The sequence below is a fragment of the Equus caballus genome, chromosome 11 (genome assembly GCF_041296265.1).
Source record: "Equus caballus isolate H_3958 breed thoroughbred chromosome 11, TB-T2T, whole genome shotgun sequence".
Taxonomy (NCBI): Eukaryota; Metazoa; Chordata; class Mammalia; order Perissodactyla; family Equidae; genus Equus; species Equus caballus.
This window is the reverse complement of record NC_091694.1, coordinates 28,946,496-28,972,263: the sequence shown is the minus strand read 5'-3', so window position 1 is coordinate 28,972,263 and position 25,768 is coordinate 28,946,496. Positions and strand designations below refer to the sequence as shown.

General features: G+C 38.6%; 1 protein-coding gene and 1 long non-coding RNA gene across 3 annotated transcripts; one reads left to right on the top strand and one right to left on the bottom strand.

Moving 5' to 3' along the window:
• Positions 1–15,264: 15,264 nt before the first annotated feature.
• Positions 15,265–20,238, bottom strand: KIF2B (kinesin family member 2B). Of its 2 annotated transcripts, XM_001918248.5 has the most exons (2): positions 17,408–20,238; positions 15,265–15,495 (listed from the first exon to the last, which is right to left on the bottom strand). In XM_001918248.5, the coding sequence occupies exons 1-2, from the start codon at positions 19,292–19,294 to the stop codon at positions 15,472–15,474; spliced, it is 1,911 nt and encodes a 636-aa protein (XP_001918283.2). In that variant the 5' UTR covers positions 19,295–20,238; the 3' UTR covers positions 15,265–15,471. The 2 variants fall into 2 exon arrangements, with proteins under 2 accessions (XP_001918283.2, XP_014596730.1); XM_014741244.3 differs by lacking the exon at positions 15,265–15,495 and having other exon boundaries at positions 17,145–20,034.
• Positions 20,239–22,760: 2,522 nt separating this feature from the next.
• Positions 22,761–25,193, top strand: LOC138916155 (uncharacterized). The gene is made up of 2 exons (XR_011422989.1): positions 22,761–23,227; positions 24,312–25,193. It is a non-coding gene; the product is annotated as an uncharacterized lncRNA (long non-coding RNA).
• Positions 25,194–25,768: the final 575 nt, after the last annotated feature.

The following is a 25,768-nucleotide window of genomic DNA, read 5'->3' as shown; positions in this document are numbered from 1 at the left end:
AATGGATACAGCAGGTTTTTTGCCAATTAACATACATTTCTTCTGTTGGAATTCACGCCATTTTTCTTAATTAATCCTGACCTTTCATCTTGCATCTTATAAGCTTCTTAAGAAGTTAGAAATAAATAATTCAGTCCACATATTTTCCCAAATGAGACAAGCTGTTTTACTCTATCCTCAGAGAATAAATTAGATAGCTATTCAGACTAAGCTCATGGAAAATTGGATAAACAAATGCAAAAATCATATATCTTCTGCATGAAGCACTTAGATGGGAGGCTTTCAGCTGCTGAAGAAAGCCAAGAAGATTTCTAGAGATTTTAGAGAAAGACAGTGCCATGGGAGGTATTTTCCTGTTTTGTATGTTGAGGAGGGCATCTAGCTTTTAGGATTTGTAAACTTGAAAGCTCATAGTCAGTGTTTGAAATTTAAATCACACCCTTGTGTTCTTTCATACTTCCCTGATACTCTCCATAAAGGGAATATAAAAGGCACGTGTCACTAAATCCTTTGCATTTTTTCACCATATTATGAAAATGCCTATTTCTTCCCCATTATAATTGCATGGTCTCTTAACAATACTATCCAATTTTTTAAAGTCATGCTAAAACCATAGAGATCTCCTCACATCATCCTCACACATTTGAATATTGAATATTCAGAGTTTGCTGTTGCCACTGAATGATTTTATTATACCTCACCTTTTCAGTCTTATCCCATATTATCTCCGTCTATATATTCTGTCATCAAGGAAATGTGTAAATTCCTGATATTTACCAAAATATTCTTTCCTAAGGTTATTCCCTCCTCTGCCAGAAATATCTTTTGCCGTGTAATAATTTCTCTCCACTCCCCTACGTCCACAAACGTCTCTCTGTCAGGTGAAATATTACCTATTTTTCAAGGACTAGGTCTTCAAGAGAACCTTCTAGAATTCCCTCAGTCAGAAGTGTTCCCTTCTGCCCCATACATAGATTTCTCATGGTATTTAACCTACACTACTTTGCTTTATACATTTTTATTCATATAAAATCTATATACTTACCTAATAACTTAAAAGCTATTTCAATGATTAGAGTATGTTTCCCCAACTTTTAGCAAAGTACCTGTCACATTTGATGAGTTTACTAAAAATTTGTTCAAAGATTAATGGAATCTCTACCTATATTAGGATCAAACTTGCTAGAAAAGAAATAAGAATTTTATATATGTAAGAGGTGATTCTTTACCATTTTATAGAAATCTTGGTCAAGAAAATCCCTTTAAACAACATTTTTTAAATGAAGATAATACTCTTCTGATGAATTAAAGAGATAAGGGTTATGGATGCTTTGCTTATGTAATTTTTAGTGAAATAATATAAATTATTATGAGCTAAAGGTAGTTAAGAATAAATTCATTTTGGTGACTAGAATTATTAAATGACTTGCCCAAGCTCGCACATGTCAGGGGTTAAGGATTAGAATCATGACCTTTCAGCTTCTCATTTAATTTCTAAGAACCATCAGCCAACCGTCTTGTCAAAGAAATATATTTTGATTGCTCAATCTGAGGGGAGATGAACAATAAAATGGAAAACCTATATGCTGGATATATGGGGAAACATTTGCTCATGTAGTAAAATTTATGTTTCTATATCAAACTCTTCACTCACTGTATTTCCTCAGTAAACTCATAATCTGAATATTCCTGCCTCATTTCAAATGGCTACACAATTCATTTAGTCAAATTCCTGTTTATGATGTTCCAAGACTATTGAGTTTTACTAGCTCAGTTACGTTAGATTTTTTTCTTCCCTCCGTTAGCTATTTATACATTTCTTGTGATTTTGTTTGGTTCAACAATGCTTGCTTTTGCTAGCAATATTATTTGAGAATGCATTCATATTGTTCCCTGTGATGTTTAGTAAGATGTAAGAAGTTAATTTCTTCTTTTTCAACATTTTCTTGCACTTTTATTGACTTTCAATGGAAATAATTCTCTTAATATTTAAAAACCAGTCTACTTTAAATTTTCCAAACCCTATCATGATGTTATTATATTTTAGAAAGATATTTTTTGCTATTTGCTCAAAATTCTTTGAGAGGAAAATGACTTCAAATAGATATTTATTTAACATTTACCTTAAAAGACAAGGTATCAGAGCCTGTGACACGGAAACTGTTTTAAAAATCTGAGCTCCATTTTGATTTCTAGTCCTGTGTTTATGCATTAATTGATGGTGTCATTATCACTGGCTAATCTCTTCAAGACTTTAAAATCAAAAGCGCTTTTCTCTAAAATCCACCCATACCATTAAATGATCACAGTCACAGCTAAAGAGGATATTGGTGATCTCTGAATGGAAGAAACTGGCACATGCCGGAGCTATGAATGAAAGTGTTTGAATGGGAGAAAGGCATTGACCTAATTCATCTTGACCTCTTATTACAACCAACATGTGTGGTAACTAAGGCCACAAAGATTGTTTTAGTTTACTGCTTTGTCAGCCTGAGCTGATTGAATGACAGAGGACTTCATGGATAACAGATGATTATTTTGCCCTTTGATCCAGGCTGTCCAGCCTTGGCTGATGCTGATTTCAAAATTGTACTCTCTCCCGGGTACCATGTTAGCTGTCATTTGAAATAAGTGAGATCTATTTCATCTGATTCATTCAACATTTTTTTGTTAGTCTAATCATCTGGCTTCTGTTTTCATGATGTCTTTAGAACATTGGTTCTCAGGAGAAAAGTACTGCTCCTTAGGGAGCAATTTGGTACTCTCTGGAAGACTCTGGGTTAATTATCACGATAATTGGGAAGCTCCACTAACATTAGCAAGAGATGCTAGAACCCCTTCAATGCAAGAGATAGTGAGCATAATGAAGAATTTTCTTATGTTCTGTATGACGTTCAATGTCCTAATGGTCATCCATATAGATTAAAAATGTTTTAATAACTATCTGAGCCCAGAACCTAACAAAATTTTTGCTGATTTTTTATGTACATTGCATTTCCCAGACACTCAGCAATGGTGAAAATCAAAAGAAGGATATGCTTTACTTATATTATTGGAAATTTATACCAAGAATTATTTGTTGTTTTGGAAAATATTTTACTGAGAACAAAGTATATTTGAGATTCAGATCACCAATACCCAGAACTTTATTGGTCTTCATTCGTAGTCGAGATGTGAATAGTCATTTATACATAGGTGCAAGCATCAACTATTTAATTAAATCTTCTGGTTTAGTCATGTCCAAACATTTAGACATAGAAATACATGTTATTTAATTGTAACTTAATGTTCTCTTCATTCTCCTTTATGTTATGGTTAGGGCTTTATATTGATTTTATTAGAACTTTTGTGTGTTGGTATTCAATAGTATCTGATGAATTTCATTCCAGGATAACAGAGGTGGCATTATAGAAAAATGTTACTAAAGGGGACATTGAGTATCATGAGGTGAGGGTCACTGTTCTAATTAGAGTGGACTCACTTTAACAGAATTTAGAACATGCTAAAGGATCTTGAGATCTCCTTTCACTTTCATTTGTGGTTCACACCAAGACTCAAATCAAACCATACCTCATTTGCTTTAGGAAAAAAATAATTGCTTGCGATTGAATTGAAGAAGATTTACAGTTCATGGAAACAGTAGCTTCATTTAGGGATCCTATACTCAAGATCCACAAGTTAAACCCTGCTCTCTACATATTTTGGCTTGGCCAGCATCATGGTTCAAAACTGGTTTAGTTTGACTGACTTTAGATGAGGTGCATACTTTAAGCTGCGCTAACCTGGCTGGCATACACCAGAGGAATGAAGTGGCAGCTCACCTGCAGCAGGAACAGGTTTTTGTGACTTGGACAAAATTGGCTCCCACTGCCAAAAAAAAAAAAAAAGGTGGGTGCGGAGTGCTATAAAATATCAGTTTATATTTTAATGCAAGGTTATATGTTAATTATGAAGGTAGATAACATTATCATGTTGTATGATGTAAAGGGGGGGAACAACCAGCAAGAGCAACATAGGATTTTACAGCCAGGGTCTTGTATAACCTGTTTTACACATCTACATGTGTATTGTTATCTATAAATCATATTTCCTTTCTGAAGCTCAGTTTTCTCAACTTTGAACATGAGAGGTACATGACCGACTGTGGTGTGTAATGTTTGTGCTCTGTGCCCATCCCTTTGGATCACTTTTTTGTCCAATACTATTTTGCTATATCCCTCTTTCCCTCCCCACTCCCAGTTTCTGTGTGCCCTTGCTTTCAACAGCAAGCAAAAGACTGCCCTTGGGCTACTGAAACCTATTTTGCCAGCAAATGGGAGCAGACTGAGTTACCTGGAAAATTACATTCCCCTTGGAGATGCCTAGCTAATGTCTGAAGGCAGTGGGCATATGGAAGCTCAGATTGCTTACCTCAGATCAGTAGAATTCTGAGGTGTGATTTATACTCTAAAATTTCCAAGCAGATGAAATTAAAGCTACCCTCTACCCTTTTTTCTGACACGGCACCCTGGCTCGGCTTCCTTCACTTCCTGTATCTTTGTACACAGAACCTCATTTCAGGGTCTGATTCTGGGGAAACTCAACTAAAACATCTGCTAACCAACCTCATAGTACTAGTGTGAGAGAGAACGTGATACACGAAAATGGAGTTTTTAAATATTATAAAATGCTTTTCTTAAAAATTTTGGTAGAATTTTCAAGGCAAAATCACAATCTTTTCCCATTCCCAAAACTTAGTGAAACAACTAACTTAATAGAAAGTAGCACGAGGACAACCTGTCTAATCCATCCTACCTTTTACATAACGAGAAACTCAGAAACTCAGTACAAGTCAAGAAGTGGTGTTTTGATGACAGCTACACTGCTTCTGTAACCAGTTCTATTTGACCCTATGACAACAATGAGGAATGACGTGGCATTATGGTATTCTTTTTGCTATAGTTTTTTTAACTCAAATTTTAGATTATTTTTTGGAATGAAACAGGCTCTTCATTGTTTACAAAGTTATTTCTGAGTTGCAAAAATTCTCTCTCCCTATTTTTCCCAGTATCACCATGTTTTGCTCTGTGTTCCCCCATTCCATCTTGGCTGCCACAATCAGACAAACAGAAAGTGCGAGAACACTTTTCCTTGCATCTGTAGTGGAAATCTTAGCAGCAGACAGTAACTGCACCAGGTCTGCCACATAGAATGTGTTCTATGATTTTGATCGTGTGGTCTATATACCCAGGATTGTCTTCTTATGATAATCTTACTATTCTCCTATGACAATCGCTGTGTTTCATTACAATGTCCAACTAGCCTCAAACTTAGACTCTACTGTATTGACAAAATCTGAGAACCAAACTTTGGGTTCTCTGGTAGGTCTGAATGTAAGTGGGCTAAAAAGAGACACATTAAGCCTAAACTAATATTTGCAACTGTTTTGTTAATTTGATTGCTGTATGGTCAATCAGCATGTGTTTAATGATTCAAAAGCAAACAATTAAAATATAAAGCATGTTGGGGCTGGCCCGGTGGCACAGTGGTTAAGTGCGCACGTTCCGCTTTGGCGGCCTGGGGTTTGCTGGTTGGGATCCTGGGTGCGGACATGGCACCGCTTGGCAAAAGCCATGCTGTGGCAGGCATTGCACATATAAAGTAGAGGAAGATGGGCAGGGATGTTAGCTCAGGGCCAGTCTTCCTCAGCAAAAAGAGAAGGATTGGCAGCAGTTAGCTCAGGGCTAATCTTCCTAAAAAAAATAAAATAAAATAAAATATAAAGCATGTATTCGAAAACCACTTGTTTTCACACTAAATGATTTTTTAAAAATCCATTAGTTACTTGTTTTAGAAACATAACTTCAACATAAAAGATTAGTTTGATAAGTTTTCTTTCCCTTATCTTACACTATACAATAGGGAACAGCCTGGAAAGAAACACTATGGCCATCAAGTTTAAACATCTTTTTGCATTAGCAACACAAAGTGATTGACTTAAACCAAAATTCTTGTTGTTAATGATTTTAATTTCAAACTTGATGTACTTATGAATGAAAACCACCCCAAATTATTCACCTTTTTGGAAGACAAACATACATATCTGCATAATTATTTATGGGAAGGATAATGTAAACAATGATTTGGGAGTCATCTAGCTGACTATATAGACATAGATCAGAATATGAAAATTGATGGCAGAAACGATAATATTTATGTTCAATATAAAATTTACCATAACCTGAAACACAACTCTATTATAAAAATTCAGTAACTTCTGTTCTTGCTAGTAGCTATGGCAATTTTAAATAATATTTGTGTTTTAATAGCTTTAAATTGGAGACTGTATGTGGAAATTCTAATTATATAAGATGCATACATAAGTATTTATTCCTTAAGAAAAAGGCAAATACGTAATGAAAATATGCGAAGACACGACTCCTTTCCTCTATTGTAGGCTCTAGCTCTGTAGTGAGGCAGAACCCATAAACAGAAAGGAAAGTTACAGGGTAATAAGTGTGTTGATGTACATGATGCTGTAAGAACACATCTGAGGGTAACTAATTCAGACTTAGGAACTCAAAGAAGGATTTTCAGAGGATGTGAAGAAGTCATCCATATGAAGATTTTAGGTGAGAATTTTCCAGAGAGATAGAATGTGGGAAAGTCCAGGGAAGGTGACTGTGTGGGTACACATGCGGGGGGAGAGATAGATATGTAGTTAGAGAGAGAGTGTTTTAGGAGTGGAAAGAAAGTCAACGGAACATGAAATTTATGAAGGAGAGAAGGAAGTATGAGGTGGTTATAAGAGATAGATTAGACTGAAGAGGAAAGCAGGAGCCAACTAAGCAGGTCTATTAGATCAAGAGTGTGTCCTTTATCTTAAGAAAGATGAAGAAAATGGGGAGCCTTTCAGAGGCTTTAAGCAAGAGACCTGCAGGCTGAGATGTACATTTTAAAGAGCTTACTCTGATTGTAATGAGGGAGAGTGGATGGTAGGTGTGGGGCCGGTGAGATGGGAGATAGGAGAACCAGTTATTAGGCTTTTGCAGTCAGCCGTGAGAGAGAGGAGTCCATGTGTACCAAAGGAGTGAATGTGGGAACAGATGAGTTTAGAGACAGCTAAAAGGAAGAGACAGGAGGACCTGGTGATGTCTTGACTGTGGATGGTGGGGATGAAAAAGGGAGGGGCATCAAAGAGACAGTGAGGCTTCCAATTGGGTAACTGGGACACCACACCATGGTGCCTTTTACTGAGAGTGCATTTCTAGGAGAAGCAGAATTAATATACCAGGTTCAGATGAATGATCATAATTTTAAGTAAATTATTTAAACTGAAAAGTTGTGATTAAACTTTTGTAGGTTAGCAATCTGTCTTCCTTTAATATATCTTAGTTTAGATTGGTCTATTGCCTTGATAGCAGAATGTAGGCTGTGTTCAAATGCTGAAATGGACACTTATAAACTATGTGACAAATTACTAAAGAGTTTTGAGATCATGTTTTTTTCCTGCTTACTTTGGATAATATCATATAACTTGCTGAGTTGTTTTGAAAATCCAGTAAGATAATGTATGTAAAGTACAAGACAAGTAAGCAAGTAAGGGTTAGTTCTCCACTCTTATCCCCACTTTATGTCGATGTTCATCTCTCTCTCTGACTACAGCAGGAAAAGCTCCCCTGCATTTAAGGATTGGTGCGATTACATTGGAGCCACCCCAATAATCCAGGATAATATTTCTACTTCAGAGTCCTTAACCTTAATCACATCTGTGCAGTCCCCTTCACCAGGTAAAGCAGCATATCCACAGGTTTGAGGGATCAAGTTGTGGACATCTTTGGGGGTGAATTGAAAATGGTAAGCTCAGCAGTGGCTATGCTGTGGCAGTGTCCCACATACAAAATAGAGGAAGATTGGCACAGATGTTAGCTCAGGGCAAATCTTCCTCAGCAAAAAAAAAAAGAAAAAAGAAAAAAAGAGGACAAGGAACTATTTGGAGATAGCATGATAAGAGGCCAGAAACTATATTCACTCTCTGCTTCATATAGATCTGTGCTGCCCAGCTTCTGAGCTCAAGTGCTCTTTATTCACATGAGCATGTCAATGTGGACCTGACCTCTTGACCATTAAGTCTCTCTCTCTTCTGTTTCACAGTTCTTTCCATGACCTACAGCCTCAGCAGACACTGAGGAGATGTCATGAGATTGCGACATGTTTCCTCCATATGACCCCAGAGCAGGAAATCGTGGCCTTGTCATATGCTTTCATATTCATACATGAGTAGAAAGCAACAACCAGCCTTCTTACTTGAATACAGGGCTGGAGAAAGGGAAATAGGGGTGAAGGGTCTTGAAATGAGGGGAAAAGTTGAGCTGGGAATCAAACCCTGGGAGCTGTGTATGTGCCTCTGGTCCTGTTCTGTCAGGACCTGTCCTGGATTTCATGTCCTCTCTTGACACCTCACCCCTCCCCCTACATAAATAAACTTCAAAGACTTCTATGATATTTTTCAAAGAAGGCTATGAGGGGCCAATGAAAACTCAACTGAGTGCTGTCATATAATACAAGCTCACAAATATTCATTGAAAAAAGTGAATTTATAGATTGCATATATATTTTAAAGGAGAGAGCTTTAAGAGAGCAAGGAGACTAAACAAAAGCTTGTTTTATTGTTATTCTCCAAAATGACACTTTTTAAGTCTTACATTTTCAAAGTCTGATTCTTTTTTCTAAAAAATGGTGACCAATTTGATCATTTTTACTATTTTAGAACTATTTTGATGGTGGAAGAAAATACTGCTTTCAGTGGGCGGCATCCAATTTTCCCTTCTCCATTAGCAATTCCTAGAGCTTCTGGCAAAGAGAGCATCTTGCAATCTGGATGGAACCATGACTCAGAAGCTTTGAAGTCATGTTAGGGTTTTGGTTTCTAGTGTTTTGGAACATTACCTGCCATATCATATACTGGAAAATGCTTACAGGTTGTGTTCAGAGTTACATTTAAAGGACAATATTTTGGGATTCATATTTCTCTCATTGCAGGTTGATGATAAATAAACTTAATAATGCTGTATTCACACATGACCCCAAGTATAATCCCTTTCATTGAATTGGCCAATCATTTTTAAAAAAATGGTATCTAACAAACATGTTTTCTCGTAAAATTAAACTCTTTTTCCCCTAAATCATCTCAATTATCTATTTGGGCTCTGTTTAGAAAGAGACACATTTAGATAGAAAATCACTTTTGTGTAAGATTTAGACATAAAATTTTAATATAATTTATAACCAAATTATGAAATATTTCAAACGCTGAAAAGTATAATTTTATAATGTGAATCACTCTATCCACTATTTGTTTATAACTCCTAATTTTCCCTTATTTTGCTTCAGATTTGCTTCCTATTTTTCAATAAGGAAAACACTTCAGATGCAGTTGAGGTCCCACGTACCCATCTTTTATTTCCAGAGGTGACCATTCTGCTGAGTGTGGTGTTTATTATTCCCACGACTGTCATACACTTTTTTGCATATAATGTGTTCATATCAATGAACAGAATTGTTATGAAGGTTTTTTTCATGATATAAAAGATCACTTGGCATATATCATTCTGGAACTTGTTTCTTTTATTAATTGTTTGATTCAGATTTAGTTATGTCGACTGATGCTACTCTAATTCAATCATTATATGTTTATGTTGTAAAGTATATCTATAGATACATATGCAAGAGTTTATCCACTCTCCTATAATAGATCATTTATTCCAAAACTTTCAATACGGCAATGATGTAGTTCTTGAAAATGTTTGCATGTATATACATGTGAGAGTTCTCTCTAGAGTGTTTGCCAAATGGAAATGCTGGATGAACGGATGTGTCTATCTTAAAATTTACAAGAGATTGCCCAAGTGCTTTGAAAAGACAGTGAACTGATCTCTACTCCTACTAGCAGTGTTTGAGAATTCTAATTTCTCCAAACCTTCATGGACACTTGGTATTGTCAACTTTTAAAATTTTTGCTTAATCAAATAGTCATGAATGACACTTAGAGAAAAGTAAAAGCTAAAAGGAAATTGATCACCTTCAGATCAAGCCCCATACTTTTATAAAGAATAAACTATAGCCAAGATGGTAAACAACTTTTCTAAATTCATAGATTTAGTTCACAGCAGGGGCAAGATGAGAACAAAAACTTGCCTTCAATTCAGAATTCAGTTTGGGCTTTGTCAGATTTCAGTAGTTTATACTTGAGTGATTTTTGAGGAGAACAACACATTGCTTGTCATCTGCAGTGAACTTTAAGAACCATATTCCATATTTTTATTGTCTTATTTCTCCCTCTCTGTAATCACATAAAGATGGCATTGCTTTTGATTTTTAAATTCTACTTTATATAACTTTGAACAATAGATGTCACTGTTTTGCCAATAAAAATAACTATGAAATTATTTCATTTGATTATTTTTCTTCATAAACAATCCTTGCACTGAACAGATAAGTTACAAGGTTCCGGTAGAAAAATCTCAAGCAATGGCGGCATCTTTTAAATATTAATATCTGCTAGTGTTTTTGCTAAAAAACAAATTAATATACTCAAAACATTACTTTCTAAATCACTTTAAATATAACTAATCTGAAACTGCTCATTTTATGCCTATATAGTGATGTTTTGACATGTAGGTGTCATTCCAAAGAGAGTTAGAATAAGGTTATTTGAGGAATATGGGCTCAGGTCAGAGAAAGAAGCCTCTAGGAGTAAGATTAATTATAGTTTAAGTCCATGTAATGTCTAGTAAGCTGACTTGATTGACAGGGAATCTATACAAAATGGAAATCAGAGACAGAGAAGCCAAGAAAGAAGAGATATTGAAAGTAATGCAGTTGGGTCCAGTTCTGAGGGATGGCCAAGTGACGGACTGTATTCCAAACCTCATGGCTGGAGTCAAGGCCATATTCAAATTTATATCAATTTGCATAAACAAATCAGAAGTTTTCAAGAAGCTGAGGAGAAGTTGCTAAGCTGTTGGCAGCAGGACGATGACCTGGGAGAAACCATGGAGAATGTTAGGAGATTGTTAATGATAGTGTGTATTTTTTACACCTAGGGCATATTATGGATGAAGATTAGTTTAAAGTACAAGAAGATGCTACAATTTCACATCTCTTTCCTTAAGTTCTCCACTGATTGTAACACACGCTGCAGAAGCCCTAGGAAGGTTCTGCCTGATGCCAAAATAAAATAAATGAATTCAGAAAGTTTGGTGAATGAGCAACAGCCAGGCCCTGAATCTAACAAGCTGTATATCAAAATTGTGTTTGTAAAGTGGTTGAGGATTTATGAAACACTTTTACGCTCATTGTTCAGGCTGCTCTCTGACTCCTCAGCCCATTGCAGAATGCCTTCTGGACCACTCATGTCACTCAAGCTGATCTCACAAATGTTATTAATGACCTACAAATTGTCAAAACCCACCAACCTACTCTTGTCTTTATTCTATTCAATAATTGCTTTCTTTTTAAAAGTAATAAACTACTCTCTCCCTTTAAATCTCTCCTCTCGTGATTTCTGTTCCACTTTTTTTTTTCTGGTTTTTCTTCTACATTTCTGACCTCTCTTTCTTATCCTCCTTCGCTGACAGTTTTCCACTCTCCTGTTCCTTAAATATTCATGTTATCAGATTTCCACCTCTGATCCTTTTCTCTCTGGATAATTTTCTGGATGATTGTGTTGGTGGGAAATATTTGAGCCACCTTATGTAAAATTCATCTTTCAACAAATATTTATTTTCCCCTATGTTTCAGGTGCTAGGGACATGGGAGTCAATAAGAATAACTTTGTCTCCTCTCTCAGTCCTTTATTTCTGATGAAGCAAAGGGCATGTGTGGGCATATATTGAATTACTGACTCACAGATCTATACCTTCTCCTTCATTGCTCTCACCCTTCGAACACATTTTCTTGTATCCTCAGTCTCTACCTTAGCAGATAGGAAATTATGGGATTACATCTTTTAGGAGAGGTTTATTAACAGAAATTCAAGAGAAAAGACATGGGTCCATATTCTATTTTTGAGTATTAAAGTAGACTTTTGGAACTGACAGAAGAGACCATGGTCTTGCGAGAAAAGGCTTTCAGAAGTGCAGGAGGACGAGTTTTTGGTTTTCTAAGATACAGACTTGTAGGACTCATGACATAAAGTTTATTCCATAAACAAGAGTTTTTCCTGCATACCTGCCCGCCTGCCCAAATAAGATCCCAAGGGCTATTGAAGGGGAGAGGACACAAGAGGGATAAGAGAGGGACAGGTGTGATCTGTGTCCTCTCCCCTTTGAGCCATATCCTAAAGGGTAGTGGTAAAACCCAGCAATGACTTAAAGACCCAAGGAGCGAGATAACCTATGTTCAGATCCTTGGTTGGGTTCCTAGATGCTGACAACTCCTCTACAAGTGTAGAGAGAGCTGCATGTGGCCAAGTAATGGCTGAATCCAAACCTAAGGAGCTTCAGGGCAGGTCTCTGGAAGGTGGCAGCTAAGTGCCAAATGTTTTCCTGTAGGACTGACTGTGGCAGAGATGTAACAGTGGATGCCAAAAGACCTGGAGGAGCCCTGTGGCTAAGAAAAATGACAGCACTGGCAAGTGTGCCATGGAGTTTCTTGCTAGAGGTCAGGTTGGACAGCTGAGGCCAGGTGGGTGCCAGTGTGAAGATATGACTCCTTCCTTACACCTACTGTTGGCCAACACAAACAAATGCCACAGTCTAGGCATTCACTTGTGACGATTGCCCACAAGAAAATTTTACTTCCTGCTGTTGAGCAGAATCACTTTTCAAAATAGATTGATTTTTTTAAAAGACAAAGACAGCTATACTCTTTCTCCTACTCTTAAGTAGGTGAAATTGATGGGAAATAGAAATATCCCCACAAGAGTGTTGAGTCTATATAAAGTGTCAGGGATCACGTGAGATGCTAATGATATAAACTGAGTAAGACATTGCTCCTGCCCTCAAGGAGTGTAAATTTTATTGAGAAAGACAATGTTGAGCCAGCTTCTGGCTGGTTTTTCTTTACTTACACCAGAAAAGTCAGCCTGCTTACTGCTTTGAATGTCTGTCCTTTCATTTTAGGTCTATCAGATTCCTCCTTCATCATTCCAGACTTATGAATGGATCATTTTTTTGAAGTTTTCCCCTGCCCCTTTGGCTAAATTAACTGTCAACTTCTATATTCCCATAGCACTTTTTATACCAGGATAACATACTTTGTATATATTTCTCAACTGTATGAGGCTTTGTCTCCTCATTTAAATGATAAGCTCCTTGAAAGTAGGAACAATTAAATATCCCTGCGTCTGTCTTTAGCATCTAGTACGTAGAAGATTATCAATAAAACCTTATTTTTTTGAAACTTTTTATGTTGATTCTCTGAAATCACTCTGTGAGATTAGTGTTGTATTTTTAGACTCTCATTTTTTTTAAACAGATTTGAAAATGAAGAATATAGAGGGTCAAATAACTGGTCTAAATCACATAGCTATTAGGTGGCAAAGCTTTAAATCAGATGTGAAATATCTGACTCGAAATCTGACATTGTTGCTCACTTAGTGCATCTGGTTTCAATCTTGGCATTTAGAACCCTGTCCAGAGGGTCCACATAAGATTAACAACTTAGATTCACTAGTGTGGACCAATGTAGCCTTCTTGTTCTGGTCCCCACACGCCTCATGACAAATAGAACCTGAGCATGGTATATTAATTGTACCATGTCATAACTTTTATTTTCAATTATTTCAGAGTAAAACCATTTGTACTTGTTGCTTTGATGATTTCTCCCATTTTTGCCCTCCCAATTATTCCATTCATTTCCTTCGTCACCCTTCAAGCCCTTGCGTTCTAGCTCTGAGTGGTAGACAGCTTCATTCACGTTCAGCATCGCTCCAAACACATGATTACAGAAGGCTGCCTGGGTCTGTCTGATTTTTTTCCCTCAATTATGGATTTGGTTCAATATCTTCTTTAAGACATTAAAACCTTCTGTCCTTTTTATTCTTTTAAATTTCTGAGATCACTTTTATTTAAGATTAGAAAGGAAATGCCTTCAATAGGAAAAAAAAAAACCAGATTTCAAAAAAATGATGTGTTAAGATTTTCTATCAGCAGTTGCTCTTTTTGAGAATAAAAAGAATTACACAAATACTTCATAAATGACAGGTTTGCCTTGAAGATAATATTCTACACTTTGAACAACAGACAATTTTGACCTTTCTTTCTTAAGGGGCACATACTAGACACTGCATTTCTGTTATTAGAATGATATTTTAAATCAGTAATTTAATTGCAAAGAAAAAATAATTCATTCATTCATTTAACCAGCATATAAATATTTATCTAAGACTCTCATACTGTTTTATTACGTAGATTATTAAAAATAATTTTACTGAAAAAGGTAATAATAGTGTTAAACCTTACTATCCCAGATTAATTGAGGGAAGGAGAATTTGAATTATGAAATCTTAAATTCAGTATTTTAAAAGCAGTTGTATTAATTGCAAGTTCATGCAGCAATTGAAAATAAATTTGTCGGCTACAGGAATGGAGAAAAGCTACTTTAATTAATAGATAAGCATAGATTGTAATTAGCATGTCAACTTTTTGTATGCCAATGGATGTTTCCAAAGTACTGAAAGTATTTATTTTTCTCTCTTTAGGAGCCCTGACATTTTACAAACAATCTTGTTAAAGCATTAATTTACTTTACAATCCTTTTTTTTTTTTTAACTTCAGGGCATCTGTGTGAACTGTCAGCAATTCTCTTTTAGTGGACCCCAATTAATTTATTTTCTAAGTTTTTCATTTACATAATATCTTATTTTCTGACATTCATATTAAATTTTATGCTATGTGTTTTTTTTAAATTGTTTTAAAGATTGGCACCTGAGCTTACAACTGTTGCCAATCTCGTTATTTTTTTTTCTACTTTATCTCCCCAACCCGCCCTGTACATAGTTGTATATCTTAGTTGCAGGTCCTTCTAGTTGTGGGATGTGGGACGCCGCCTCAACGTGGCCTGACGAGCGGTGCCATGTCCGCGCCCAGGATCTGAACCCTGGGCCGCCACAGTGGCGTGCGTGAACTTAACCACTCAGCCACGGAGCCGGCCCCCTATGCTATGTGTTTTGAGATCATTTCAAGTACCATGTATATTCTGAGAAAAAATTAACATCAGTGAAAATATTAATGTACTTGTTAAAGAAGAATGGCAACTCAACAGCAGCAATTATACGAAGACTAGTTAGCAAGCGAGTTTTTACTGAAGGAGAGATTTTAAGCTGTGTTCTGCAGATGCGTATGTAAGAATCCATGGGAAAAATTTACAATTGTATATATGTGTGTACATGTGTACACACACACACAAACATGAATAGATTTGTTTGCACAGCCCTTCGAAAGGAAGAGTTAAGAAAATCTGTAGGTGAATTGCTCTCAGCACTTTCCTTCATTTTTTCCTCAATTTCCAAACCTGCAATAGATAAGCAAAAATTAGATAAAAGCCCACTGATAACCAATATCTATCTCTCCAGGGGGCAAATGAAGCATTCAACATTGTCCTGTAGTCTCTGTATCCACTTTCCAATGATGAGTACCATTAGTTACCTGTATTGACATGCTGCTCTCCCTTACTTGCTAAGTTTCAACACAGAATAAAAATCTCCTTAATTTGGTTGAGATTCATTAGGATTTATTACAAGAAATTTTATCAATATGTAGTTCATCTACAAAGTCATGTATAAAACCATTATTTATGTTATTTATGTCAACAAATATAGTATTATCAAGATAGAGTAACAAGTTATCTTATTAAGGGCATAACCAAGTTGAATAAAATATCACAGGAAGGCTCAAAGAACGAAAAGGCAATCAGGACTTAAAAGGTCAAAATTGCAGAGAGCTATAGAGACAGAAGGTAGATTAGTGATTGCCTAAGGCTAAGGGATAGGGGGTTTTACGGATGATGCCAAAGGAGTGCAAGATTTCTTTTTGTTGAAATGAAACGTTTTCAAATTGATTGTGGTGATGGATGCACAACTCTGTGAATATGCTAAAACCCAAAGCTATTTAAAAAAAAAAAAAAACCACGGAGAAAAGAGAAATACACTGAGATTGTCATTACATACACTGCTGCTTTTTCCCCTTGGAGCATTTGCTGATTCTTGGTCCTGAACAGTAAGCCCAAACAAAACAGTAGCCAAGTAAATATTGTTGCAGTCTCTCAGGGCCACAGTCTCATCAGTGTCCAAGATTGAAGGTCAGGCCTACTAAAGCCAGTAGGACTGAGTTTGGAGAAAGGGGACCACAGAGAAGTAAGATATAAACCCTGTGTGTAAATCCTCCTTCAAGTATTTGCTAACTGAAGCTGTGCGTGCATAAAACAATATTCAAAAGGGAAAAAACAGAGCCAGCCCTGATGGCCTAGCAGTTGAAGTTTGGTGTGCTCCACTTCAGCAGGGCAGGCTTCAATTTCTGGGCATGGAACCACACCACTCATCTGTCAGGCTGTGGCAGCAGTTCACAGAGAAGAACTAGAAGGTATTACAACCAGGATATACAACTATGTACTGGGGCTTTAGGAAGTAAAAAAAAGAAAGAGGAAGATTGGCAACAGACGTTAGCTCAGAGCAACTCTTTCTCAGAAAAGAAAAGAGTGGGGGAGAAATAAATCAGTTGAAAAGAGACAAAAACTCAGCAGATAATTTAGCAAGGTCACAGTTTTGTGCACTCCATGGTGTGTTCCAACTCTAGTCCCTTTAATCCACAGTATTTTTTGCCCTCCTAGCCACAAATTTAGAGTATCTGGTTTCATCACAGCTAGTTTCTTGTATAGCAGGGTTTCTCAACCTCGGTACTATTGATGTTTCAACCACACAATTATTTGTTGCAAGAGGATGCCCAATACATTGTAGGATGTTTAACAGCATCTGTATCCCTCTGCTCACTACATGTCAGTATCACGGCCTCCCTCACATCCAGTTTTGACAACTGAAAAAGTTTCCACACATTGTCAAATGTCCCTGGGAGGCAAAATGGTTCCCATTTGAGAACTACTGTCCTAAAGAATGAAAACTACAGAAATACAGAGGAAGAAGAAAGAGGACATTTCTGACAAGCGTATTTTAAGATGTTTTAAGCTTTCCAGGAAGACCTTTATATCTAGATAATTTGGACAATTTTTCTTTGTAAGAGAGGTAAGAACTGTAGCCCTGTATTCATCATTTCAGGTCTGATCCCTTGCCAGTGGCTTCACTAGACTTGCTCTTCTTTTGGAAGTCAGCTCGTAATAATTTCAGTTTCTTTTGAATCTCAGCCAGAATATCTACTTTCTGCTCCAAAATGGACAATAACTGGGCAATGCAAAGATCAACATCATAGTTTACCGCATCGGCTGTGTCCTGGATGTTGGTCCCTGGCCATTGGCTTGATTTCCTCCCAGAACTCGTTGTATCCTCCATTAATGGAGTGGCTACTGGTTTCATTTCTTTAGTCTCTTCCTCCTCCTCAGTCTGTATACAAGGTCTTTCAATAAATTTATCCCTCTGAAAGGACATTTCTGAATTTCTAATGTGTTTTTCCAACATCTTAGGCACCTCCTGTCCAACTGGATAGAGACAACGATGGTGGGGCCTTAAATCAAGAGTTAATTCTTTTACTCTATTTGCATATCTTAAAGTGTTGAGGGTGTTTTCGCAAGAGGTCATCCCTGGAGAAATAGTAGCAATCATGCAAGTGGAGGAGTTCTGGCCTATGAAGGAGTCCCGGAGCACCTGTGTGAGTTTGCTGGCTCTGAATGGGGTATGGGACTTGTGCTGACCCAAAGCCCGAATGCATTCTTTGAGAGCCAGGAGACTCTTATTGATCTCCGCCCCTTCCAGCTGCCTTTTCCGGTTGGCCTTGGCAGTGTCTGCTCCCCTTTCGTTCCCAGCTAAGTCAACGAGGGAAAACTTGCCGTGCAGTTTCCCTCGCGACTTTAGAATGATCTGGAAGATGGCGTGGCTCCTGGAAGAGTGGGCGTTGACAGAGGTCTGTCCTGAAGTCCGGCAGCTGTTCCCTAGTTCCACGAGGTGCAGCACGTCCTCCACACAACATACCTCCTGTTCCTGTAGCCCGACCACCTGGATTTGCTGATTGCCATCCTCAAGGACTTGCAACTTCTTCTTCCAGTTCAACAAATCATACACCTTGCCCCCGTAAATCTCAAAAAAGCTCCCATAGACTTTGAGGTCTAGCTTCTCATAAGTCAAGGTTTTGAGTAGGAAGAAGACATCCTGCGCCACCAGGGCATAAATGCCTTTAGAACAATCTTGGTCCCTTCCAGAAAAAGTTCCGCCCATCGTATGCGTTTTCCCACTGCCCGTCTGCCCATAGGCAAAGCAGGTGGCCATGCCCTTGCGGAAGATGGACTCCACCAGTGGCTGGGCAGTGAACTGGTACACTAACTCGTTGGAGGCGGTGTCATCGAAGGCATGATCGAAGCAAAAGATCTGGTTCTCCAGGTAGCGAGTGAGGTCCACCTTTTGCTTGGACTCGTGTACCATGACCACGTTGTTGGAGGGGATGGTGATGATATCCAGGTCCTTCATGGTGGTCTCTTGCTGGCTGAGAGGCCGCTTTCTCACGCAGACGCAGATGCGATGGTCTTCCCGCGGTTCCAGGAGGGACACCTTGCTGAGGTCCAGGTGCCTGCGGTACTCTTCGATCATGCGCAACATCTCGTAGTTGGGGTTTCCCGTGTTGACTCTGAGGGCACGTTGGGCTCTGATCTCCATCTGCAGCTGCCTGCGCTTCTCCCGCTGCTTTTGCAGTTTCTCAACTTCCCGAAGGCAGGGAGACTTTTTCTGCTTCATCAGGCAAGGATTGCTGGGGACTCTCACAGTCAGGCTGTCCCCTGAGGGCGTTTCGTTTTTCTGGGGGATTGTTGCAATCCACCGCGTGGCTTTGCGCTGGTCCCCGATGGCCGAAGAGGGCCCTAGAGACAAGGAGGGCAATGACCTGGACGGTGGGGGCTGTTCAACAGAAACCAGAGCTGGATTCAGTAGGAATATGGTCTCTAGATCAACCTTCTTGCCTTTTTTGACTCCTTTTTCAACCCACTCTACGGCGACCCAAGCATTTTCTCTTTTGATCTCGGTCACCACAGCGTGGTGGATCCGTCCGTCGCTGCGCTGGATCGCCACACAGAGGCCCAGTTGAACTCCGAAGTGTGGCTTCAAGGGTTTTGAGGACGAGAGGTGGGGAGCGACAGGGAAGCATAACTGGCTGGCCATGGTGAATGATGGAGGTGTCAAAGCTCACTTCCGGGGGCCATTGGGGTTGGAGCAGCAGGACTTGAGCCCAAGCCAGCCTGAAGCACCCAGAGCACTGAGTGCTCTTGCGTTTTACACCTGCCTTTGTGAGCCACCAGCACTAGGGTCCCCGGGGCCACTTACGTCACAAAGGGATGGGGAGAAGTGGCGGCAGAGCCTAGGGCCTCTAGGTCAAAGGTGGAGGGGAAACATCGCGTTCGTGATGCCAGGCGCTAGGTGCAGAGGCAGTCGGAAAAGAGAAATTGTTCTCTGCCGCTGAGAACGAAAGGATCAGAGTTGGGAGTGGGGTTTATATAGTCCAAGGACGTTTGTGCCTAAGTTTTAGAAATGTCCGTTCTCCGCGTAGTCTTCACCTGCAGTCCCAAAGCGAATTGCTTTAATCTGAGAACAGGTGAATGTTCCCTTAAACTTCAACCCTCCAGGGATCAACGGGAACAAGTGAAGGTGGAGCTGACTGCCAATCACAGGCTTCCAAAGACAGGATCCCAGAGAAACTTCCTCGAGCCTTCCTGCCATCTTTCTTCCATCGCCCACCCCCTTCGAAACTTTAACAGTTGCAGCTTAAAGTTATTCCTGTTTAATGGGATTTCTCATTATGAAATCAAAACGAGTTGAAGGTAGCGGGTTCTCGTGGTAATTTGCTAACATGGAACTTCCTCTGGTGCAGCGTCTGGGTTTGCAAACACAAGATGTTTATCACGTTCCAAGTGGCTCTGACGGCTGTAAAGTGAGTTTTGTTGCACTCCAGTCACCACTATTTTGGAGATTATTTCAGTGATTACCTTTCCAAACTCCTTCAGTAATGACACTTCTGGCCTCATTATCCATAATTTGGAGAGGGAGGAGAGACATTTAGTGGAAAGAAAGAACGCATCTTACAGCCCCTCCTCTCCTTACCCTAAAATGTGTGTGTGTCCTTTAGAAGCTGTCGGGTGGAGGGGGTTGGGAGATGGGAAGGCAGCTAAGAGGATCAGAGGCAAAAATGTGTTTTGGTAAGATTGCACAGTTTTTCCACAAGATGATTTGCTTGCAAAAAACAACAACAAAAAACGACATCATCTGCCAGATAGGCCAACATGAGGATTAAGGTGAGCCCTGTGTGTAACTTCCTCTCCCCCGCACCCCTCCCCCCCCCACAGTGTCTTCTGGTTTGTGAGTCTGGTGGTAGTTCCACTGACAGCTCCATGGTGTCCTTCCTACCCTCCCTAGGACCAAGTGACATTATGGAAATAAATTCTTATTATAAACGGACTTCTTTTTAATGGAAAGTTCCTTTCTTCAGTAAATTTACTAAAGCTTAGATTTTGAAAAGAAGGTGTGGGGGGTATTGGTATTGAAGAGGCTCTATAAGTAGGCAGTGCTAATTTCAGAGGGATGTTGAGCGCCAGTGGAAGGAGAGGAGAAAGGGCTTTCCCTAGTTGTCTTTTTATGATTATTAATTTTTTATTTGCCAAATTATCAATATTTAAAGTTGTCCTTTGAATTAGTTTTTTTCCCTTAGCTTCAGGGGCTTTGTGCAAATGTTCTTAATCCCTCTATTTTTTATTAAGTTAAATTACATTTTTTTAAAGCATTCCTGCTTTAGAGTATTTAATAGTTTTGGGGTTTTTTACCTTTACCTTTGAAAAAGCTAGATCTCTCTCAAAATTATGCAAACTCTAGCTCTTCCTGGTTAACCATATGTTTACAACTAAACCAATGATTTTTGTAGATAGACAATACAGGACCAGGTCCATGGTGGTACAAAAATCAGAGACTAAAGTTTCTTTTACTGTCCAACAGACCCAGAAAGTTCTTTTGAGCCATTTCAGGGCTTTTTTTCCCCTCAGTTTTCTTCTCTCTTATATAGTTTGTCTAGGATTCTCATTTGCTCCCACAGTTTAATTTTTTTTATGTGCATATAAATAAGACAGAGAGAGAGAGGGACCTCTTAGGTATTTTAAGTGCTTTTAGCAGCTTCAACATCTATCCACTGATGAAAGCCTAAGAGAGATCTTTGTCTTCTCCCTCCTCAGCCCATCCTAATTTGGAGTTAGTCCTTTTCCAGCCTCTAGAAATCTTCGGTTATGGTGACATCTTTTAATCTCCCAACCAATTATTACCTTGTTTCCTTGGGCAAATTTATCCAGTCAGGGACTCAGTCTAGTTCTCAGACTGCCCCTAGAGTTATTTTAACAGGTAATTCCTTATTCATCCCCTGCTTACAAACGTTTCAGGAGCTCTCCGTCATCCTAATTGACACAGTACACATTCCATAAGAGGGCACGTGACGCACCTTGCTGTCTGGCCTACTTTTTCATCCTCAAGCTTTACCGCCATCCTCACTTAGTCTGAAGTTGAGCCATACTATGAACTTGAGGGCCTTCAAACATAGCATTTTCTTTCAAATTTCTAGCTCAGTGGTTCTCAATATTGGGATACATGAAATTCACCTGCAGAGCTTGTTAAAACACATTGCTGGGCCCACCCTAGAGATTCTGATTCAGTAAGTATGAGGTGGGGCCAAGAACGTGCCTGTCTACTAAGTTCCCAAGTGTTGTTGATGCCGCTGGTTCAGGGACCACGCACTTTGACAATTGCTGTGTTAGCCATCTGACTAGAATCATCTCTCTCTGCCTCATTTCCTTGAACTCTTCCATACCTATCTCAAATATCACTATCTCTAGGAAAGTTTCTCTGACTCTGTTGATAATAATCAGGCAAAATAGCATTAAATTGAGACATCCCTTCCTAAGAAATAGTGTCTATTACTGGTTGGATTTGTTTGATCAGGGGAACCCAAAATATTCATTTTCAGTAGTGACTGTAAAAAATATTCCCCATAGGTTAATTAACAATAGTCTATAGAGAATCATCTGAGTGCTTTTATAGTTCTGATAATCTGGAACTTCATTTGCAGCATGAATATCTTTTCTTTAATCTGCTAATACAAAATTCAGAATTCAGATAACAGCTACCTAACCTCTCACTTTATGGAATTTATTCTGAGGGAACAGTCCTTCTAAGAAAACATTGTGAATTTTAATAATAAGATAAAAAGGCATTTGTCAAAGTGTGAAGACCTAGATACAAGTTATGGTATTATTCTTGGCCATTGCCTGGATGGCCATTTGGTAGATGAGCAGTTTATCCAGACTAGAGACTGAAGCCACCATATTTTTTTAGTGAATATAACTAAGCGATAAGTATATACAAAATGTTTACCATATGCTATTTCCTATGCCAAAGGAATACTACCCTCAAGGAATTATCATCTACACTTTTAGTTCTATGTACCTACTTAGAAGCTCATGCCTTGCCAAACAACTGATACACCCTCTTCATCTCAGATCCCCTTTTTTCAAAAGCCTGATAAGTATCAGGTGTAGGCCGGCAAGCTAAGGTAGTGTGGGAGGAAGTAAGCCCAGGAAATGAGCTTAGTCATTTTCATTTGTTAATTACAGGTATATTCCCAGGCTGAGGCCTGTCAGAGTTACTTTACGGGAGAGAATGTGATTCCTAGGCTCATTTTCGGTACAAACCTCTCAGGAGAAATGCATCAAATAAGCGCCTTTCTCGCACTCTTTTAATGGACATCTAGCAGCTGTTGGGTTTGTTTGATCACCTTGGGGGCTGTACTTTTCCAGTATATGGATGTGATCTCAGATTGATTTAATTCTTGGAGGAGCTCAGTAGATTTTCCCAAATCTCTTTGAAGAAATGGAATTTATCGTTTCCAGTTTAAAAGTTCTTTTTTTTTTTTTAAGAGTAGAGAGGTACCTTACTAAGTGTATGCTTTTAGAAAATAAGGGAAAAATTATCTTTTAGAATGAGCGTCGTGTTTTACCATTACAGCTAGTATCTCTGCCATCTCACATTTCAGCATTTTTCCATGTGTTATACTTAACCAAACGGGTAAGTCCGCACTTCTCTGGCCTTCTCATGGGTTTAATAGGCAAGAATTGTTTCTATGACAACATGAACTCACAGCCATCTTTCCCTGGCTTATTAGATAGCGTTGCTTACCTGGGGATATTTATATGGTTCCTATATATCTGTCAATTGTGGAAGTTAGCCTGTGAAGTTAGCCACAAGGGTAAAACTAACAACTGTCAGTTTCTCACTTTAAACCCATTTGTGCAGGTCAGCTTTCAGCTTGCAGTTTTATTTAGCATGCTGAGGGGAGAGGCTTGGGTTTCGCTTATAATCTACGTATCAGTGCTGTTTATTTGTAACTCACACTGCAACTACAGAAACTGTGTAACTCATAAGCAAAATAGGTGCCTTTCGAGTTCAGCTATGGCTCTTGAACTTGAAAGCCATGTGCTGTATTCGTGCCCTTAGAGTCTTCTTTAGATTATGCAATTCAGGATATTTAAATCAGTTTGCTGTGGAACAAAATCAATAAGGAATATACAATATTTTTGTGAGAAATAATTGTAGGAGCTTGGATATTTGTCCTAGAGAAGGTTTGAGAGACAGACCTTCTATATATGTGTAAAAGGCTACCTAAAGAAGAGGAACCTAATTTGTTCTGTTTGATTTAGGGTGTGTGAACATTCCAGAATTCAAGTGCTAAGCCATCAAGACTCAACTTAGCATTACTTCCCTTGAAAAGCCTTCCTTAAAATCCATTGCTTCCTTTCCTCTACCTCCATGACAGCTAGATTAGTTGCCATCTTCAATTCCCACCTTTATTCCATATTATCTTTGACATTGCACTTACCATTTTTTTTTAAAGATTTTATTTTTGTCCTTTTTCTCCCCAAAGCTCCCCAGTACATAGTTGTATATTCTTCATTGTGGGTCCTTCTAGTTGTGGCATGTGGGACGCTGCCTCAGCGTGGTCTGATGAGCAGTGCCGTGTCCGCGCCCAGGATTCGAACCAACAAAACACTGGACCGCCTGCAGCGGAGCACACGAACTTAACCACTCGGCCACGGGGCCAGCCCCTGCACTTACCATTTTTGATTAAAAGTATCTGCATCTTTCTCTCTAGGTAAATAATTAAGAGCCTTGAAAGAAGGGAGAATACTTTACTTCTGTTTATATTCCCAGTGTCTGGAATATGGACTTACGAAGCTTCCTGGAACTATTAAAAACTGGCACAATAAATGGGTGTTTCGGAAAGAGACTTCAAGTCAAACTAATGAAGGACTTCATTCAATCAAGTATGCATTCAACAAACCTGAATGACTGTCTCCTAAATGTCAAGATCTGAGCTAAGTACTATGTATGAAATAGAGAAGAAAACGGCCCTAGACTCTACCCTTACGGAGCTTACGACGTCATTTTTGGAGACATATATTAACAAATAACCACACATACAGATAAGCAGAGACTAAAAAACAAATGACAACTTGGTAGGAAAGATAGCGCACACCATATTTAAATAACAGATCTGAGAGTTGGGCTAGATTTGTGTTCTCAAACCTGGTTATATACCAGAATGATCTGAGACTGTACAAATGCCTGGCTCCACTCAGACCTGCTCCAGCGGCCAGAGCCAGAAAATCTATGTTACTGAAAACACCCCAGGTGATTCTTAGGTTCCTGTGAAGCCAGAAAGCATTGGACTGGATGCCCTCGAGGTCTCGTTCTATTCAGAGAGTTTTATGATCTCATGGTTCGGTGAACAAAAGGATGAATGATCTTTCGATACGCTTGTGGCTCTGAAATTTCTTTTTTTTTAGTATTTTGAATGTTTGAAGATCCTCCTGCTTCAGCAAATGGGACACAGTGCAGTTTTACTGGGCAAGCTACTTTTAGGTTTCTGCAAAAGGTTTGCTGCAAAATCTCATTTTTGGTGTTACTGTCTATCAACATGAAGTAAAATTCCATTATATCAAGACCTCATGTCATTAAAGGAGATTTAGAAGCGTGAAGGCATCCCATTTATTTTTGTCTCTTCCACAGTGGTTTAGAATGTACCTTGTACATGGTAGATATTTAATGCTTGTTCAATTGAAATGTTGGAGAGCATGAGATAAATATGTGATATTTCAGAATACCCGTGATTTTTGGTTGCTTTTGCCTATTTGCTAAGTGTATAAGATGAAAGTTATACCAAGACTGAAAACTCTTAGCTTTATACTATATCTCAGTGTGATCTTTGTAGGTGATATTATAAGCACTACTCATTGTTGGAGCCTGGCGTCTTCCTGTCAGAGTAACATATATTTACCATTTTGCAACAGTTTTTATATTCTTACCTGGAAATACAAAGCAAGAAGACTAACATTCTAAGGAATACGACATGATGTCAAAATAACCAGTTGATTCTGGGGGAACAATGTATTTCCTTTAAACATTTGGTTGATTTAATAGAGGTAACTAGTTGAGTTTATAATTCAAGTACCTGTATCTAATGTTGTACAAGCTGCTATGATTCAGGAATTATTGGGAAACCTCTAGATATAACCCTTTGCTATTAGTGGATATATATTTGGTTTGGTG

Bases quoted from the DNA above. Each gene is read 5' to 3' on its own strand.
- KIF2B (XM_014741244.3), bottom strand. From the start codon at position 19,294: ATGGCCAGCCAGTTATGCTTCCCTGTCGCTCCCCACCTCTCGTCCTCA.